The sequence below is a fragment of the Mobula hypostoma genome, chromosome 18 (genome assembly GCF_963921235.1).
Source record: "Mobula hypostoma chromosome 18, sMobHyp1.1, whole genome shotgun sequence".
Taxonomy (NCBI): domain Eukaryota; kingdom Metazoa; phylum Chordata; class Chondrichthyes; order Myliobatiformes; family Myliobatidae; genus Mobula; species Mobula hypostoma.
In genome coordinates this window covers 433,789-455,352 of record NC_086114.1, presented here as the reverse complement: position 1 = coordinate 455,352, position 21,564 = coordinate 433,789, and the positions used below count along the sequence as shown (strand labels likewise).

The following is a 21,564-nucleotide window of genomic DNA, read 5'->3' as shown; positions in this document are numbered from 1 at the left end:
ACCATAACATTGCCCTTTTGGCTCGCCTTTTCTATTTCCTGTTGGAATCTGTGGTCCACCTCCCAGCTACTGTTGGGAGGCCTGTAAATAACTGCCATCAATGTCCTTTTACATTTGCAGTTTCTTAATTCAACCCACAAGGATTCAACATCTTGCGATCCTATGTCACATTTTTCTACTGATTTGATGCTATTCTTTACCAGTAGAACCACACCAACCCCTCTGCCTACCTTCCTATCCCTCCGATATAACGTGTAACCTTGGACATTCAGCTCCCAACTACAACCATCCTTCAGCCACGATTCAGTGATTATCTACAACATCATACATGGCAAAAATCTGTAATATTGCAACAAGATTATCCACCTTATTTCTTACACTACGTGCAATTTAGATACAACACCTTAGGTACTGTATTTGCTGTCTTTTCTGATTCTGCATCCCTCATGTTTTGATACATAAGAACATAAGAAATAGGAGCAGGAGTAGGCCATCCGACCCATTGAACCTACCCCACCATTCAATAAGATCATGGCTGATCTGTCTGTAAACTCAGCTCCATCTACCCTGAAGCAGATAGTGAGGACAGCTGAGAAGATCGTCGGGGTCTGTCTTCCCGCCATTACAGACATTTACACCACACACTGCATCCGTAAAGCAAACAGCATTATGAAGGACCCCACACACCTCTCATACAAACTCTTCTCCCTCCTGCCATCTGGCAAAAGGCACCAAAGTATTCAGGCTCTCACGACCAGACTATGTAACGGTTTCTTCTCCCAAGCCATCAGACTCCTCGCCACCCAGAGCCTGGACTGACACCAACCTTCTGCCTCTACTGTGCATATTGTCTTGTTTATTATTTATTGTAATGCCTACACTGTTTTGTGCACTTTATGCAGTCCTGGGTAGGTCTGTAGTCTAGTGTAGTTTGTGTGTTGTTTTACGTAGTTCAGTGTAGTTTTTGTATTGTTCATGTAGCACCATGGTCCTGAAAAACATTGTCTAGTTTTTACTGTGTACTGTACCAGCAGTTATGGTTGAAATGACAATAAAAAGTGACTTGACTTTTCCCCATAACCCTCAATTCCCCTATGTAAAAATCTATCTAACTGTATCTTAAATATATTTAGTGAAGAAGCCTCAACTGCTTCCCTGGGCAGAAAATTCCACAGATTCACCACTCTCTGGGAAAAACAGTTTCTCCTCATCTCGGTCCTAAATCTTGAGGCAATGTCCCCTAGTTCTAGTCTCACCTACCAATGGAAACAACTTTCCTACTTTATGAGCAAGCACTCCCAAGTCCCTCTGCACAACAGCATGCTGCAATCTTTCACTATTTAAATAGTGATCTGCTCTCCTATTATTCCTTCCAAAGTGGATGATCTCGCATTTACCCAACGTTGTATTCCATCTGCCAGACCTTGGCCCACTCACTTAACCTATCTATATCTCTCTGCAGACTCTCCATATCCTCTGTACAATTTGCTTTTCCACTCAGTTTAGTGTCATCAGTACGTTTTGTTACGCTACACTCAGTCTCCTCTTCCAAATCATCAATGTAAATGGTAAAACAGCTGCGGGCCCAGCACCGACCACTGCAGCACCCCACTCACCACTGACTGCCAACTGGAGAAACACCCATTTATACCAAATCTCCACCTTCTATTGGTTAACCAATCCATTATCCATGCCAATACACTTCTTCCGACTCCATGCATCCATATCTTATTTATAAGTCTCTTGTGCGGCACCTTATTGAACACCTTCTGGAAATCCAAGTGTACGACATCCACCAGTTCCCCTCTATCCACCGCACTCATTATGCCCTCAAAGAACTCCAGTAAGTTTGTCCAACAGGACCTGCCCTTTCTGAATCCATGCTGCATCTGTCTAATGGAACCACTCCTTTCTAAATGCTTTGCTATTTCTTCCTTAATGACAGCTTCAAGCATTTTCCGAACTACAGATGTTAAGTTAACTGGCCTATAGGTACCCATCTTTTGCCTACATCCTTTTTTAAAATGTGGCATGACAGTTGCTGTCTTCCAATCCGCCGGGACCTGCCCAGAGTCTACAGAATTTTGGTAAATGATTACCAATGCATCTACTATAACCTCCACCAATTCCCTCAGCACCCTAGGATACATCCCATCAGGACCGGGGGACTTAACTACCTTCAGACCCGCTAGTTTTCTCATCACTATCTCTTTACTGACAGTGATTTTATCGAGGTCCTCACTTCCCATTTTGTCCATAACATCATTCTTTGGCATATATAGACGTGTCCTTCACCGTGAAGACTGACACAAAAGAGCCGATCAATACCTCAGTCATTTCCTTATCACCCAATATCAATTTCCCCTTCTCATCTTCCAAGGGACCTACATTGACTTTACCCACCCTCTTCTGCTTTATATATTTATAAAAACTTTTGCTATCTGTTTTTATATTTTGTGCTAATTTACTTTCATACTCTCTTCCATTTCCTTATTTCTTGTTTGGTTGTTCTTTGCCGCTTTTTAACGTTTTCCCAATCCTTCAGTCTCCCACTACTCTTTGTGACTTTGTACACGAGCTTTTAATTTGATACTATCTTTTATTTCCTTAGTTATCCAAGGCTGGCTCTCCTCACACTTACTGTCCTTACTTTTGACTAGAATATACTTTTGTCGAGCACTGTGAAAAATCTCTTTGAAAGTACTCCACAGTACCTCAACTGTCCTATCAAATAGCCTGTGCTCCCAATCCACATTAGCCAAGTCCTCCCTCATCCTGTTGTAGTCTCTCTTGTTCAAGCATAATACACTAGTTTTAGATCTAACTATTTCATCCTCCATCTGAATGCGAAATTCAATCATACTATGATCACTCTTTCCAAGAGGATCCCCGACTACAAGATCATTAATCTTTCCTGTCTCATTGCACAGGACTAGATCTAAGACAGCATTTTCCCTTGTAGGTTCACTAACATGATGCTCAGCCTGTTGGCTGCACCTACCTGCCCTTCCTGACAGTCTGACTGCATGCTATGTTTACTTACTTTTCTTTTTAAACCATCGTCCTCCCTGAGTCCCCTTACTCTGGTTCCCACTCCCTGCCAAATTAGTTTAAACCCTTCCCAACAGCTCTAACAAACCTGCCAGTGAGAATATTGGTCCCCTCGGGTTCAGGTGCAACTGTCACTTTTGTACAGGTCATACCTCCCCCAGAGGTGATCCTAATGATCCAAGAACCTGAAGCCCTGCCCCCTGCACCAGCTTCTCAACCATTCATTTATCTGCCAAATCACCCTGTTTCTACCCTCACTGGCACATGGCACAGGCGGCAATCCAGAAATTACTACCTGGGGAGGTCCTGCTTTTCAGTTTTCTACCTAGCTCTCTAAATTCTCTTTTCAGGATCTCTTTGCTTTTCCTTCCTATGTCATTGGTACCAATATGTACTAAGATATCTGGCTTCTCCCTCTCCCTCTCCAAAATGTTGTGAATGCAATCTGAGACATCCTTGACCCTGATTCCTGGGAGGCATCATACCTGTTCATGTCCACAGAACCTCCTGTCTGTTCCCTTCACAATTCAGTCCCCTATCACTACCACTCCCTTCTTCCCTCTCTTTCCCTTCTGCACCACGGACCCACGCTCAGTGCCTGTAACCCAATTGCCGTGGCATTCTCGGGAAGTCATCCCCCACAAAAGTACCCAAAGCGGTCTACTTGTTTTTGAGGGGAATGGCCACAGGGGTACTCTGCTCTAACTGCCTATTTCCATTTCTCCAGACAGTCAACCAGCTACTCGCCTCCTGCAGGATGACTACATCCCTGAAAGTTTGATCAATTGTCTCCTCGCTCTCCTGTACAAGCTGAAGGTCATCCAGTTGCTGCTCCAGATCCCTAACATGGTCTTCAAGGAGCTGCAGCCGGCTGCACTTCACGCAGACGTAGTTCCCTGGGTCTCCCAGTTCTCCAACATCCAGCATGAAGAGCACACCACAGCCATTGCTGTTGCTAGGACTTGAGGACCTGAGTTAAAGGGATAGGTTGAATAGCTTAGTTCTATATTTTCTGGAGCATAGGAGAATGAGAGAAAATCTTATAAAGGTTTCCAAAATTATATTGTAGAAATTGGTACAGAATGCATGCAGGCTTTGCTCCTTCATATTCGGTTAGACTAGAACTAGAGGTGATAGATTTAGGGTGAAAGGTGAAATATTTAAGGGAATTTGTGGGAAAACTTCTTCACACAGAACGTGATGCAAACTTTATGAAAAATAATATCATGAAAGAGATTCTCTTAAACCTAAGGAATCCTGTCAAAGATTACTAGTAAATGTAATTTATCTTTCAATTAACCAGTTGGTGGTGAAGTTATGGTTACAATCAATCATTTCTCAATCAGAAAATCATATGGAAATTAAATTATAAAAACATTACAATAATTATTGTTAAAATGAAACTTTTGCTTACTTATTAACAGTGCCAGAGTTAGCTGCTGATGTCTAATTTGGCATGGGTACAAGCAGATAGGGTATTGAAAGGGCCCACTGTTACAACTGTAATCTCAGAAGTTAATTGTGCAAGAGTAAGGTTAACAATTTACCAAAGTAAGAGCTCGTACGTATATTATTGATAACTTTTTAAAAATAAAGTTGATAGTGTTAGCAAACTTTTCATACAATGCAAAAAGACAACTGGTTACCAATTCTTTGGGAAAATACTTCTAAACTGATCCAACAATTTGTACAGAAATATAAATAATGTGGCAAGGCCATTTCTTCTGTTAATGCTAAATTCTTAAATTTCACAACTCAAAATTTGACATTATTCAGTCTTACTCTAACCTGTCCCCATACTTGGGTTTACACATTACTTTTCACAGAATTTAATCTTCTGCCCCATTTCCCTAGTTTACATTTAAGTAACGTCCTGGGTTTATCATGAGCAGTTGACCATGTTGACAAAAATATTAGGACCGAATTTCTGGAAAGAAAATGTGACTCTTCTAGGAAGTGCAAGTAAAACATTACAGTTGGTGGTCACCATTTAATTGCCTCTTACATTTAGCTTGTTAGGTTAAACCAATATTTACATCAAACACCACTTTGTTAAAAACCTCCATAAATCCTATTACCTCTTCTCTATTTGGTGCATCTTGGGGAGAAGTGGCTGCGACAGCAAGCAATTTAATTGGTGTAGTTGTATCACTGAAAACATCAGATACTTCTTGGGTCATGACTTCCTGCATTTTGCCTTTTAGGTCCTTGAATTAAAAAAAAGAGAAATGTTAATAATTCATCAGAAAACTGCATGGGACTGAAAAAAAAAAGGATCCAGCGTATATCAGCCAGACGGGACACACAGCAGAAACCCACATCAAGGAGCATGGAGTTGTTTCCATTTGGGTCACCCAGAGAAAATGACAGCAGCAGAACATTTCACTTGCAATGGCCATAAGTTGCCTTCGACAACACTAAACTACTGTGCCATGCCAATGACTTTTGGCATCACCTGGTGTAGGAAGCAATTGAAATAAAACTAGAGGAAAAGAATTTTACCAAAGATGAAGGTCTCACTCCAAGAAAGAACTGGAATTCGATTGTAAACAAAGTGGGAAACCTAATTGGATGAGGACTAACCAATCAGGAGGGATGGACTACAGTGATAGACATGCCCAGGCATCATCCCTGATGAAGATGGCAGAGTTTGTCATCAAAATGTTGGTTATAATCTATATCTGTACCTGGCTGGAAGCCTGAGGAGAGTTTATTTGCATGGGACTAGTATATAAAACGAATCTTGTGAAAGTTAAAGCGCTTTAATATACAAAGGGAACAGGAGACAAAATCTCAAAAGTTTCTTCGGATAGAAGAACAATGATATTTATATTTATAAAACAGACATATTTTACAACAAAGAAAAACTGTAATGTGAAATACTTTGGAAATTAAATAAAATACACAACCATGTATTTATTCCTGGAGACTAACCAACTCAATTATTTATTTTTAATATTTTAAGAGGGAAATGAGGGGGCTTATAGGAATGAGATAGATTGACAGGTTGAGTGACGTCACATCAGCATCCTCACACTCAAATTCAACTAGACCAAGGAACTAATTATGGACTTCAGGAAAGGGAAGTAGGGAGAACACATGTCAATCCTCATTGAAGGGTCAGCAGAAGAAAGGGTGAGCAGCTTCAAGTTCCTAGCCGTCAACATCCCAGAGAATCTATCCTGGGCCTAATACACTCATGCAATCATGAAGATGATGTACAGAGGGTAGCATTCTGACTGGTTGCATCACAGCCAGGTATGCAGGCTTCAATGCACTGGATCGCAAAGGGTTGCAGAGGACTGCACACTCAGCTAGCTCCATCACAGGCACATCCCTTTGCAACACTGCAAGTATCTTCAAGAGGTGGTGCCTCAAGAAACAGCATCCATCATTAAGGATTTCACCACTGTGACATGCCCCCTTTTTATTACTATCAGGGAAAAGGCCCAGGATTGTTAAGACACACACTCAATAATCTAGCTTCCTTCCCCGTCATCTGATTTCTGAATGGCCCATCATCCTGTCAACACTACCTCATTTTTTAAAATATACATACTAATTTTGTAACCTGGTATTGGTTTACTATTATTACATGTACAAGGTACGGTGAAAAACTTGTCTTCACAAATGTTCATATAGATTTATAGGTTTTTATGTCTTTGCACTGTACTGCTAGTGCCTAACAACAAATTTCATGTCTTATTAGTGATGATAAATCTGATTCTGATACTGCAATAAGTCCTCAAAGTTGTTTCAATGTGGCAAAAGAAATGGACGATATCTGTGTAAGACAATCTAGTACAGAATGCCTGAGGCTGAAACTTCTGAAAAAAATAGAGTATTAGAGGAACAAATGCTCAAAAGTGAGTGACAATGTGGATGATCACTAGATGAACCTGCATACTTTAATTTGTACAACATTAAGTGGCTGATTAATACTAGCTGAGGTCAGAATATACTCATAAAAGAGAGCAAAAATGAAGAAAATAAAGAAAACGATAGAAACAGAAACACAGAAAATCTACAGGCCCTTCAGCCCATGATGCTGTGCTGAACAAGTAATTACTTTAGAAATTACCTAGGGTTATGCATAGCCCTCCATTTTTCTGAGCTCTATGTACCTACCCGGAGGTCTTTTAAAAGACCCTATCGTATCTGCCTCAACCACCATGCCAGCAGCCTATTCCAAACACTCACCTCTCTCTGCATAAAAAAACCTGCCCCTGACATTTCCTCTGTAGCTTCCAAGCACCTTAAAACTGTGCCCGCTCATGTTAGCCATTTCAGACCTGGGAAAAAGCCTGTGACTATCCATACCTCTCATCATACCTCTCCTAGGATGACAGGACTTTCATATGATGAAAGACTGGATCAACTAGGCTTATACTCGTTGGAATTTAGAAGATTGAGGGGGGATCTTAATGAAATGTATAAAATCCTAAAGGGATTGGACGGGCAAGATGCAGGAAGATGGTTCCCGATGTTAGGGAAGTCCAGAACGAGGGGTCACAGTTTGAGGATAAAGGGGAAGCCTTTTAGGACCGAGATTAGGAAAAACTTCTTCACACAGAGAGTGGTGAATCTGTGGAATTCTCTGCCACAGGAAACAGTTGAGGCCAGTTCATTGGCTATATTTAAGAGGGAGTTAGATATGGCCCTTGTGGCTAAAGGGATCAGGGGGTATGGAGGGAAGGCAGGTACAGGGTTCTGAGTTGGATGATCAGCCAAGATCATACTGAATGGCGGTGCAGGCTCGAAGGGCCGAATGGCTTATTCCTGCACCTATTTTCTATGTTTCTATCTTATAAACCTCTATCAGGTCACCTCTCATCCTCCGTCACTCCAAGGAGAAAAAGCCGAGTTCACTCAACCTATTCTCACAAGGCATGCTCCTTAATCCAGGCAACATCCTTGTAAATCTCCTCTGTACCCTTTTTATAGTTTCCACATCCTTCCTGTAGTGAGGTGGCCAGAACTGAGCACAGTACTCCAAATGGGGTCTGACCAGAGCCCTATATAGCTGTAAAACACAAGACTACGTGTCATGTCAAGAAATCTGCAAAACACTACATTTAGTGGCAACTTTCTAAAGTATCTCCGGACCTAATAAATTTGACCACTGAACGCATGTTTGTGGTCTTTTGCTGCTGTAGCTCATCCACTTCAAAGTTTACTGTGTTTTGCATTCAGAGATGCTCTTCTGCACACCACTGTTGTAACACATGATTATTTGAGTTACTGTTGCTTTCCTGTCAGCTTGAACCAGTCTCTCTATTCTCCTTGGACCTCTCTCATTAACAAGGCATTTTCACCCACAGAACCCACCACTAAGCACATCATTCCCTCCCCCCCCCCACTTTCCCCCCCACGTCCCTACGCGACTCCCTTGTCCATTCATCCCCCCCATCCCTTCCCACCAACCTCCCTCCCGGCACTTATCCTTGTAAGCGGAACAAGTGCTACACATGCCCTTACACTTCCTCCCTCACCACCATTCAGGGCCCCAGACCTTCCAGGTGAGGCGACACTTCACCTGTGAGTTGGCTGGAGTGATATACTGAGTCCGGTGCTCCCGATGCGGCCTTCTATATATTGGCGAGACTCGACACAGGCTGGGAGACCGTTTCGCTGAACACCTATGCTCTGTCCACCAGAGAAAGCAGGATCTCCCAGTGGCCACACCTTTTAATTCCACGTCCTATTCCCATTCTGATATGTCTATCCACGGTTTCCTCTACTGTCAAGATGAAGCCACACTCAGGTTGGAGGAATAACACCTTATATTCCGTCTGGGTAGCCTCTAACCTGATGGTATGAACACTGACTTCTCTAACTTCTATTAATGCCCACCTCCCCTTCGTATCCCATCATTTATTTATTTATTATTATTTTTTTCTCTCTCTCCTTTTTCTCCCTCTGTCCCTCTCACTATACTCCTTGCCCATCCTCTGGGCTTCCCCCCTCCCCCTTTCTTTCTCCCTAGGCCTCCCATCCCATGATTCTCTCATATCCCTTTGCCAATCAACTTTCCAGCTCTTAGCTCCATCCCCTCCCCCTCCTGTCTTCTCCTATCATTTCGGATCTCCCCCTCCCACTTTCAAATCTCTTACTATCTCTTCTTTCAGTTAGTCCTGACGAAGGGTTTCGGCCTGAAACGCCAACTGTACCTTTTCCTATAGATGCTGCCTGGCCTGCTGCATTCACCAGCAATTTTTATGTCTGCTGCAAGTCTTTAAAGGATTATGTTGGTATCTATTCAAAACAATGCAATATTTATTTCTTAATATTTCTATACTAAGGATTAAAATAACCAGTCTTATTCATGTTTAAACTTTACTCTGAAAAGATTCACTATTAACTGCTGTAGCCTCAATATCTAATTCAAATTAAATAATGAGAAATTTTACCAAAATAATTCAGTCTAACAAGGTCTAGTAAGTAATGACAGAGATAGTACACCATTTGGTGGAAGATATTCAATTAAGTCTGAAGACACAAGAAGAGATTGAAATGGTTGGTTAGTGAAATGGTTAACATCAGATACAAGGCCTGAATTAAAAACCTAATTCTTCCTTGAACTTTCCTGTATGGAAAAGTGCTATGGATGATGGTTGGTGATGACAGAAAATTAGTTACAAACAGGACAATCTTGTTCTAACTCTGAAACAGGAGGGAAAGGAAGATGCATCTTACAATGGAATCTCATAGCAGGTGACAGAAACTATGAAGGCTAATCTGTTCAATGTGGAGGTGGGTGGGTAGATAAACCGTATCCTTGTTTTGACTAGGAAGAAGAGATATAAGCATAAAGATCCCTGTGAACCCAAAATAATTTATTTCATTATTATAAATTCTACAAGTAAATGCTCCCCAAATAAGGATTTGTTGAAGCATTAAATCAAATCAGCCTTGTTAATTTAACTTGGACATAAAAGTTTATGATGAAACAGTTCATCTACTCAAAAATAGCGTATGATAAGAGTATTATAAAAGGCATACTAAATAATATCAAATGCTGCTATGTTCCCACAAAATAAGGTTCATAAACCTTTAGTGCATCCTGTAGTTGTGCAGCAATTGCTCTGCCTTGAGGGCTGTCCCCTTCACCTCGAACTGCCAGGTCTGCAAGCTGTCCAGCTAGGAGTTCTACTCGGTCACACTTCCCAGTCAGTTCCTGACGATAAGGTCCCATCAATGCATTGGCCAGTCGACGGCCTTCAGCAACAAGTCCACGGATAGCTGCCTGGCCTAAATGAGAAAGAAAACAAATTCCATGAGAATTAGTTCATAAGGTTAAGTTACATAACACCATTCTTTGCAACTACACCCATGACAACCGTGTTATTATTACACCTTTCCAAGATCTGTCTCCCTATCTGCTTCTCGATGTCCCTGTTACTATTGGGTGGACTATAAAATACACCCAGTAGAGTTATTGACCCTTTTCTGTTCCAAACGTCCACCCACAGAGACTCAGTAGACAATCTCTCCATGACTTCCTCCTTTTCTGCAGCTGTGACACTATCTTTGATCAGCAGTGCCACACTCCACCTCTTTTTTTTCTCCCTCCCTGTCCTTTCTGAAACATCTAAAGCCTGGTACTCTAAGTAACCATTCCTGCCCCTGAGCCATCCAAGTCTCTGTAATGGCCACAACATCATAGCTCCAAGTACTGATCCAAGCTGTAAGCTCATCTGCTTTGTTCATGATACTCCTTGCATTGAAATAGGCACATCTCAAACCATCAGTCTGAGCGCATCCCTTCTCTATCACCTGCCTATCCTTCCTCTCACACTCTCTACAAGCTTTCTCTATTTGTGAGCCAACCGCTCCTTCCTCCATCTCTTCAGTTTGGTTCCCCCCCCCCACCCGCAATTCTAGTTTAAACTCTCCCCAATAGCCTTAGCAAACCTCCCCGCCAGGATATTGGTCCCCCTTGGATTCAAGTGCAACCCGTCCTTTTTATACAGGTCACACTTGTCCCAAAAGAGGTCCCAATGATCCAGAAATCTGAATCCCTGCCGCCGCTCCAATCCCTCAGCCACGCATTTATCCTTCACCTCACACTATTCACTCTATTCCTATACTCATTGTCGCATGGCACAGGCAGTAATCCCGAGATTACTAACTTTGAGGTCCTGCTTCTCTACTTCCTTCCTAACTCCCTATAGTCTCTTTTCAGGACCTCCTCCATTTTCCTACCTATGTTGTTGGTACCAATATGTACCATGTTGTTGGTACCAATATGTACCATGACCTCTGGCTGTTGACCTTTCCACTTCAGGATATCATGAACGCAATCAGAAACATCCCGGACCCTGGCACCTGGGAGGCAAACTACCATCCGTGTTTCTTTCCTGCGTCCACAGAATCATCTGTCTGACCCATTAACTATAGAGTCCCCTATTACTGCTGCCTTCTTCCTCTCTTTACCCTTCTGAGCCACAGGGCCAGTCACTGTTGCTTCCTCCAGGTAGGTCATCCCCCCCCAACAGTACTCAAACAGGAGTACTTATTGTTAAGGGGGACAGCCACAGGGGTACTCTCTAGTATCTGACTCTTGCCCTTCCCTCTCCTGACTGCTACCCACTTACCTGTCTCCCGAGGCCCCGGTGTCTACTTACCTATAGCTCCTCTCTATTGTCTCTTCACTTTCCCTGACCAGACGAAGATTATCAAGCTGCACCTCCAGTTTCCTAACCTGGTCCCCAAGGAGCTGCAGCTCGACACACCTGGTGCAGATATGGCTGTCTAGGGGACTGGGAGTCTCCCGGACTTCCTACATCCGACACCCAGTACATAACACCAGCCTCACTGACATACTTTCTGTTTCTAATCCTCACAGGTAACTTACCTCGCCTTGACCAGTTATCGCTGAAGCCCAAATGAGACAAAGTCCTACCACTCTGCCTCAGATCATTCTATCGATGACTGCTCCGCTAGGCAGTGTCTCACTTTTATGCCTCAACTTTCCCTGCTATCTAACTCACGATTGGTGTTCCGGTTACAGCTGCCAATAGGCCACGTTCAATGGAGAAATGCTCTCGAAGCTCCCTTTTTAAAAAACCGCCACCGACTTGCGAGAAATCCTTCTTGGTAAAGCTCTGATGATGCTGCTGATAGGCCACGTACAAATCAGCCACTGCTCTATTCATACTAGTATCATTTCCTGTAATACCATGGGCTCGTAGCTTGTTGTGGTACTTTGTCAAAGGCCTTCTAAAAATCCAAGTACATAACATCAAACAATTCTCCTTTGTCTATCATGTTTGTTATTTCTTCAAAGAATTCCAACAGATTTGTCAGGCAAGGTTTTCCCTTGAGGAAACCATGCAGACTATGGCCTAGTTTATCATGTGCCTCCAAACATCCCTGAAACTACATTCTTAATAAATTACTCCAACATCTTCTCAACCACTGAGGTCAGACTAACCAACTTATAATTTCCTTTCTTCTGCCCACCCCCCGCCCCCCACTTCTTGAAGTGTGGAGCGACATTTGAAGTGTTCCAGTCTTCTGGAACTATTCCAGAATCTAGTGATTTTTAGTGATTTTTCCAAAATCTAGCAGCACAGAGCGTCATAGGAAGTCATTCCTACCTGTGGCCATCAAACTTTACAACTCTTCCCTTGGAGGGTCAGACACCCTGAGCTGATAGGCTGGTCCTGGACTTATTTCATAATTTACTGGCATAATTTACATATTACTATTTAACTATTTATTACTATTTTCTACTACTATTCTATTACTATTTATTATTTCTATGACTATTACTATTTACTAATAGTAATATTACTATTACTATTTATTATTTATGGTGCAACTGTAACGAAAACCAGTTTCCCCCGGGATCAATAAAGTATGACTATGACTATTTTTGAAAGAATGAATGAAGTAACAAAGAATCAAGTGTACAGGAAGGAGATAGAAAGGCTAGTGGAATGCTGTCATGACAACAACTTTTCCCTCAATGTCAGCAAAACAAAAGAGTTGGTCATTGACTCCAAGAAGCAGGACAATGTACACATTTCTCTAAATCAATAGAGCTAAAGTCAAGATGGTTGAGAACTTCCAAGTTCCAATATCACCAGAAGCCTCTCCTAGTCCAATCACGAAGATGTTATAACCAAGAAAATGCATTATTGCACAGCAAGCTAAAGAAATTCGGTATGTCCCCAAATTAGTATTGTTAAAAAATGGAAAGTATCTAGTCTGGATGCATCCTGGCTTGTCACGTCAACTGCTCTGCCCAAGACCACAAGAAACTTCAGAGAGTTGTGGACACATCACAAAAACTAACCTCACCTCTATGGGTTCTATCTACACTTCTCATTGGTTCAGTAAAGCCAGTCAACATAATCAAAATCTCCTTGCACCGCAGACACTCTTTTTCCACCTCTCCTTAGACAGAAGGTACAAAAGCCTGAAAGCGTATACCACACAAGAACAGCTTCTATCCCACTGTTATAATGCTAAGTGGGCCTCTTGTACAATAAAATGAACTCTCAAAATCAGAATTGATCTCATAATGGTCTTGAGCCATTTGTCTGTCTGCACTGGACTTTCAATGTAACAGTAACACCGAATTCTGCATCATGATATTGCCTTCCCTTGTAAAGTTCAAGTTCAATATAATTTTATTTTCAAAGTACATGTGTGTCACCAAAATTGACCCTAGGATTAATTTTCCTGTAGGCATATTCAAATGCATAACCATAACAGAATCAATACAAGACCACACCAAGAGGGCAGACAACCAGTGTGCAAGACAATAAACTGTGCAAATACACACAGGAAAAAATAACAATAATAAATAAACAATAAATATCTAGAATATGAGATAAAAATAAGTCCATAGGTTGTGGGAACAGTTCCATGAAGGCACAAGTATAGTTGAGTGAAGTTATTCTCTTTGGTTCAACACCCTGATGGTTAAGGTGTAATAGCTGTTCTTGTACAAGGTGGTGAGAGTTCTGAGGCTCCTGTATCTCCTTCCTGATGGCAGCAGCGAGAAGAGAACATGACTGGGCAGTGAGGGACCCTGATGATGGATGCTGCTTTCCTGCAATAATGCTCTGTGTAGATGCTCAATGGTGGAGGGAGCTTTCCCTGTGATGGACTGGGCCATATCCACTGCTTTTTGTAGGATTTTTCATTCAAGGGCATTGATGCAACCAGTCAATATACACTCCAGCACAATCGATAGAAGTTTGTCAAAGCCTCAGATGTCATGCCAAATCTTTGCAAACATCTAAGGAAGAAGAGGCGCTGTCGTGCTTTATTCGTCAAACCCCGCTGGTTTCCTTGGCTCTGTAAGTCCAGGGAATACACACTTTGGTCCTGCCAAACCCACCCCAAACCCCAGTTTGTGTGGATGCTGTGTAATATACTACCTGTTACAACTCTGTGCCAAGCAACAACAGACAGCATACTGCATATGATTAAAAGAATATTTATGAATCTTAACTTAACTAAAGGGTTAGTAAAGAAAAGAAAGAAGAAGAAAAAAAAGAGTCCATTATAATTAAACACACAAATATGCACAAGTTGGAGTTCAACTCTTCCCAAAATTCATATTCAACGATCCTCAGTCGATCTCAGCATCTGGATCCATCAAATCATTGTACCCCCACCGAGTTAAATCCTACGACCAGTTATCTCCAGTGTCTTCTCTTCATCTCCCGCTGAACAAAAGACCCAGCTTACATTTCAAAGCAGCTGTTACCTCTACTATAACCCAAACACTGCTTCTACAGAAAGACCATTACGTTAACAGTGAAACCTTTCCCAGGGTGTTGCACTCTCCCTCCACCAAAATCACTCATGTCCCCATGACGCTGAGATAATTTGTCACCCCTTCATACAAAGCCAAAACTCCAACCCAGGTGTAAATAGCAGTGACATAGCTCACCAAGGGAACAGGTGCTACACTCTGTTCCCTGGGTGCGACATAGGCCAGTCTACCTGGAGGTCTCCTCTTATATTCTTAGTTCTACTTGGTAGCCGAGACCTTAGTTAGTTCATAAGCCTTTTGCAGCTTCCTTCTCATATCAGCCACATACTTCAGATAAGTATTCTGTTGTAGCTCTTCCCTGCCAGTCCCAAAACAGAGGTCAACGGGCAGCCTCGCCCAAACATCAGATAATACAGCGAGTACCCGATAGCTTCATTCTATGTACAGTTGTAATACAGGTTGAATATGTTGACCTCACTTGTTCATTTTACTGATCACCAAGGTTCGAAGCACTACTAGCAAGGTTCAATTGAACCTCTCAGGCTGGGGATCACCCTGTAGGTGGTAAGGCGTAATCCTCAACTTCTCTACTCCAAGCATGCTCAGTAACTCATGTATGAGCCTACTCTCGAAATCCCATCCCTGATTGCTACGTATCTGCCTGGGGAGACCATAAAAACAAAATACTTCTCCCAAAACACTTTGGCCACCGTGGACGCCCTTTGATCCTTGGTAGGGAAGGTTTATGCACATCTGGTGTAGTGATCCATAATGACCAAGACTTTCGCCATGTTGCTGGCGTCTGGCTCTATTGACAGGAAATCCATAAACACCAGGTCAAGTGGCCCCACACTCTGCAAGTGGGATAACAAAGTGGCCCTCGTAAACAGCATCTTCCTCTGTATACATCCAATACACACACAGTACCCTTCGACCTCCTGCTTCATTCGGGGCCAGTAGAACCAACTTCTGAGCAATCCATAGGTCTTGTCAACCCCAAATGACTGGAATCATCATGCAGTGACTTCAACACAATACCCCGATGCTTCTCAGGCAGAACCAGCTGGGCACACTGAGCAACGTGACCTCAGAATCAGTATTAGGTTTATTATCACAGGCATGTGTCATGAAATTTGTTAACTTAGCAGCAGTAGTTCAAGGCAATACATAAAATAGAATAAATAAATAAATCAGAGGCAGGTTCTATAACTTATCAATCAGGATTGTGGGAATGATGGTGTTAAATGCTGAGCTATAGTCGATGAACAGCATCCTGACATAGGAGATTGTATTGTCCAGGTGGTCTAAGGCTGTGTGAAGAGCCATTGAGATTGCATCTATTGTGGCGATAGGCAAATTGCAGTGGGTCCAGGTCCTTGCTGAGGCAGGAGTTCAGTCTAGTCACGACCAACCTCTCAAAGCATTTCATCACTGTAGATGTGAGTACTAATGGGCGATAGTCATTAAGGCAGCTCACATTATTCTTCTTAGGCACTGGTATAATTGTTGCCTTTTTGAAGCAAGTGGGAACTTCCGCCCATCGCAGTGAGAGGTTGACAATGTCCTTGAATACTCCAGCCAATTGGTTGGCACAAATTTTCAGTGCCTTACCAGGTACTCTGTCCGGGGCCTTCTGCCTTGCGAGGATTCACTCTCTGTAAAGACGGCCTAACATCGGCCTCCGAGACAGAGATCACAGGATCACCGGGTGCAGCAGGGATTTTCACAGCTGCAGTTATATTCTCCTTTTCAAAGCGGGCATAGAAGGCGTTGAGTTCATCTGGTTGTGAAGCATCGCTGCCATTCATGCTATTGGGTTTTGCTTTATAGGAAGTAATGTCTTGCAAACCCTGCCAAGGTTGTTGCACATGCAATGTCACCTCCAACCTTGTGCAAAATTGACTCTGCACCCTTGAAATAGCCCTCCACAAGTCATACCCAGTTTTATGGTACAGACTGGGGTCGCCAGACTTGAATGCCACAGATCTAGTCTTCAGCAGACAATGTACCTCCTGGTTCATCCACAGATTTTGGTTTGGGAATTTATAGCAAGTTTTTGTAGGCACACACTCATCCACACAGGTTCCTCAACTCCAATCTGGGCCTTTCCCTCAGTAGCGGAGACACTGCAGAGTGTTTCAACTTGTCCACTCGGGCCATGTCCCCTTCCGCAACCACTGACCAAATGGGGCCTATGCATGGTCATCTCGCTGAGCGGCTGCCACTTCCCCAGGACTCAATTCTGGCAACTGCTTCGTCTTCAGAGCAGTCAGGTTTGCAGTAAGCTTGTGGAATGGCACCATCAGAGGCTCCCAAATGACCCACCGCTTGATTCTGCCCTTGTCCTTCCTCTGCCTTCTCCATGATGGAGAACTGGCACATGGCTTTGATCCCAGAGGCAGGAACGCTTTTCCACTCTCCATCCCTGTTCAACCCTTCATGTGCATGTTGGGACAATGCATTGACATTAATGTTTCGACTCCCCAGCCGGTACTTCAGGCTAAAATCATAAGCAGACAACACTGCCAACTATTGATGGCCTGTGGCATCCAGTTTCACCGAGGTCAGGATATAAGTTAATGAGTTGTCGTCTTTCCTCACCTCGAACTTTGCACCATATATATAGTCACTTAGCTTCTCCACGACAGCCGATTTCAATCCCAGGCACTCCAATTTTTGCATGGGGTAGTTTCGCTCAGAGGGTGACAGACTCCAGCTGACAAATGCAACAGGTTTCAACCCTGTGCACTGATCCTGATACAGAACACTCCCCAAGCCCTTTCTGCTGGCATCTGTATGCAATACATACGGCAATCGTGCCTGCAAAAGCCAGCAAAGGCACTTTCGTCAGTAGCTCCTTCAGCAACTGAAAGGCCTCTTCACATTTCACATCCTATCTCACTCCAAAAGGCTCTGAAGGGCCAAGATAGTCTTGTACCGTTCTTTCATTTTGTCCTCCTCCCTTTCATCCCCAAAGGAGAGTAACCATACAGAAGCTGATTTAAAAGGGTGACTCACTTTAGAGTAGTCCTTTATGAACCTCTGATAATACCCACAGAATCCAAGGAATGAGCACAGGCACTCACAGTCCGGGGCCTTGGCCATGTTGTCATCCCCTCTATCTTAGACGAATTCATAGCTACTCCATCCCGAGACTACGGTTGACAGAAGTCTTGCAGAACTGCCACTTTTCCAGGGAAAGTTTTATCTCTTCAGCTTTCAGGCAGCCCAGTACCTTCAGTTGCCTCGTTTCATGTTCCTCCAAAGTGGACTCTGAGATCATCCAGGTACACCAAATCTCAAATTCATATCCCCCACTTTTTTCTCCATGATATGCTGGAAAGTCACCGGGGCTCCCGATGTGCCCTGAGGCATCCTTTCAAAATGGAAGAATCCCAGTGGACATATGATTGCCATCTTCTCTTTATCAGCCTAACTCATGGGGCTCTGGTAATATCCACTCAAGTCCAGCACACTGAAGCACTTTGCACACTCAGGCCAGCACATCCCTGAATCTTAGGACCGTATATTGGTCAGGGACTGTACACCTGTTCAAAGTCCAATAGTCCATATACATCTGTACTTTCCCATTCTTCTTCCATGCCACCACTATTGGAGATGCATAGGAGCTTCTGGACACAGAAATGATCCCAGCTTCTTTCAGCTTTTGCAGATACTACTGAACATCTTCCACCTCTGCAGACGCCATTGCCGTGATTTTTCTCTGAACGGGGTGTCCTCTGTCACCCAGATGGTATGGCGGGTGCTCTTGGAACAACCCACAAACTCATCAGTAGAAAAGACATCTAACAGCTTCAACATCTTCTCTAGCAACCTTCTCTTCCAACCTCCAGGTACCGGGGTGTCCCCAAAGTTCAAAGACTCAGCAGTCAACTTCCCCTTTTTCGGTGAGAGTTTCTCCCCAGCTTGTTTCACAGGGGCACTTGACATTGTTGTCACTGGAAAGAGGTGCACCATTGGTAACCCCCACTTGAAGGTGACCTCCCTCTCCAAAGTGTTCCTGACAGTCAGTGTCATCCTGTTTACCTGTACAATCGCCAGTCTCTGCAGTTTGGGCTTCAGCAGTACACCAGCAGGTAAGCGTGAACTCCTCTTCGTGGTCTTCCGGAGTTTGGGCTTCACCAGTACCCCAGCAGGTAAGCATGAACACCTCTTCGTGGTCTTCCGCAGCATCCATCAAGAGGACCTTGGCATCAGAAATTTCGGGTTTCCTATCACTCTAGCAACTTCCCCAGGCCATAACACCACTGGCTTGGACTGGGTGTATCACACAGTTCCTCGCTTACACTCATCATTCCGCCCAGTGCGGCTACGCACTTCTTCAAAGGCAGCTCGGAACACGGGGTGAATGGACAATGTTTTCAGAAAGTCCTCCAACTACCTCCTTGCAGGCTCCCGCTAGCCTCCTCACAATAGGAGTATTTGTCCCCACAAGAATTGAAGCTTCACCCTTCTCAACCGGGTCCAGACAAACCAAAACTAATGTATCAAGGACCTCAGCTACTCCCACATCTGCCTCCGAAAACTCCAGCTTCAGTGACAAGTAACCATCATATGGATAGTCATCTGTACCAAGACCCCAGATCTCTAGTGCACTGCGTGGTGTGATTGGTAAATGCATCAATTAACAGTTGTAAAACGAACAGTACAGCAGAGTAACCTGAGAGCCGGTGTCAAGAGGTCTAAAAAAATAAGAGCAGGGATGTGATGCTGAGGCTTTATAAGGCACTGGTGAGGCCTCACCTTGAGTACTGTGAACAGTTTAGGACTCAGCATAAAGATGTGCTGGCATTGGAGAGGGTTCGGAGAAGAATTATTCTGGGAATGAAAGGGTTATCATATGAGGAATGTTTGATGGTCTGGATCTGTACTCACTGGAATTCAGAAGGATGAGGGGGGATCTCATTGAAACCTTTCAAATGTTGAAAGACCTAGACAGTAGATGTGGAAAGGATGTTTCCCATGTTGGGGGAGTCTAGGACAAGAGGGCATAGCCTCAGGATAGAGGGGCGTCCATTTAAAACAGAGATGTGGAGAAATTTCTTTAGCCAGAGGGTGGTGAATTTGTTACCACTGGTAGCTATGGAGGCCAGGTTGTTGGGTGTATTTAAGGCAGAGATTGATAGGTTCTTGATTGGACATGGCCTCTAAGGTTATGGGGAGAAGGCCAGGGAGTGGGGCTGAGAAGGGGAGTAAAGGATCAGCCATTATTAAAGGGCAGAGTAGACTCAATGGGCCAAATGGCTTAATCCTACTCCTATGTCTTATGGTCTTATGGTTTTCATGTGGGGTATTTTGTGCTTGTTTGTGGGTTAAAACTTGGTGGGTCGGAGCTGTTTCTGTGTTGTATAACTCTCTAAATATAACTTCAAGCAAGAAGTTCGCATTTGATGACTGCAAATACTAAGTGTTTAGTCATTCGAATCATCTTCATTTAAAAATTATTGAGGGGGAAATGATAACATTAAAATTGCCTGCATAAGCAATTCCCATGTTATGGAGGTTTGCATTTCTAGAAAATGGACAAAGTTGCAATTTTGCACAGAATGAAGCACTGTCATCTGTATGCATTAAGGAACTCAAACTCATACTGTTTTCTTCCCCACACAAATTCTGTGAGCACAGATTTTATTCCATATCTCAAATGTTTGGGTAGTGATTTGTAAATTCTGTAAGAATATATTTTCATAAACCAAAAGGCTGTAATGTGGGGACTGCCTGTATGTTGAAAACATTAGAAGTAAATATTTCTTCCTATTGTTAAGTAGTCTGCTGGGTAACAAGTAACATATCTTACACCTAAAAATGAAATATTTAACTTTCTAATACTCACCCACACCACGGTCATCAACTGTAGGATTATCAATCCAGCGTTGGGCTTGCTCAATTTTACCTTCTAGATTGACAGCTGCTTTCACTGGCCGACTGCTGGCCACTGCTCGATTTGTCTTACTTTGCAAGTTTTGCAGGGTTGTTGCAATTTGCTTAGACAAAGCACGGGCTTCTGGGCTATCGCCTTTGCCTCTGGAAGGCAAATCAAGAATATAAAAATAACACTTAAAAAATAAACTTACATATGACTAAGAAAAGTCTATTGAGCTCAATTTGAATAGTGAATGTAAACTGAGTTAACTGTAAATATGTACAGCCACTTTATGGAGGCATTAAATGTCAAATTTAGGTAAAACATACAACAGTTATAATCCAGACTGATCATCTCATACTGAATGGACAGGATAGATTTAAATTGAAACAAGAACACCTGATATACTACTAGTCATTAGTTATTTTTTCAGAATACATACTGCCTTCTCAAGTCAGATAGCTTTGCAGTCAGTGCTCCTATTTCATTAATGGAACGCAGTATGTCATCACGTTCTTTAGCATCTTCACAAAGATCTGCAATTTTCTTAGCTTCTTTTAAAATACCATGAACTTGCTCTTCTCCTTCAGGACCTCCATGTGGATCAGCTAGCCAGCTCTAAATTAAAACCAAACCAATGTTAAACTATGGAAGCAAACTTAGGAGAAAAATTATACTCTATGTTGTAACAATGTACCACTCTTTGATATAGAATTTTGCTCTTCAATACAGGCCATCTTTTTTTTATTTTAAAAACTCACAGGTAAATAATGAACGTTCTGGTCATCTCATTACAGTAAGGATTGGGAGGCTGCAGAAAGGAAATACTTTGGAAAGTGTATAAGTCACCTCTATCACCAGGGTAGGAATGAATGACTTGTACAAGAGAGGG

The 21,564-nt window shown here is 42.9% G+C and overlaps 1 protein-coding gene across 2 annotated transcripts in view; it reads right to left on the bottom strand.

Annotated features, from left to right (window-relative positions):
* LOC134358262 (vinculin) overlaps nt 1-21,564 on the bottom strand; it is a 265,439-nt gene that overhangs the window by 71,629 nt on the left and 172,246 nt on the right. For both annotated transcript variants that reach the window (XM_063070279.1, XM_063070278.1), the window contains exons 10-13: nt 21,115-21,290; nt 20,643-20,833; nt 10,103-10,302; nt 5,130-5,258 (exon numbers count right to left, since the gene is read on the bottom strand). In XM_063070279.1, coding sequence (XP_062926349.1) covers nt 5,130-5,258; nt 10,103-10,302; nt 20,643-20,833; nt 21,115-21,290 — 696 coding nt within the window. The remainder of the gene's footprint in view (nt 1-5,129; nt 5,259-10,102; nt 10,303-20,642; nt 20,834-21,114; nt 21,291-21,564) is intronic.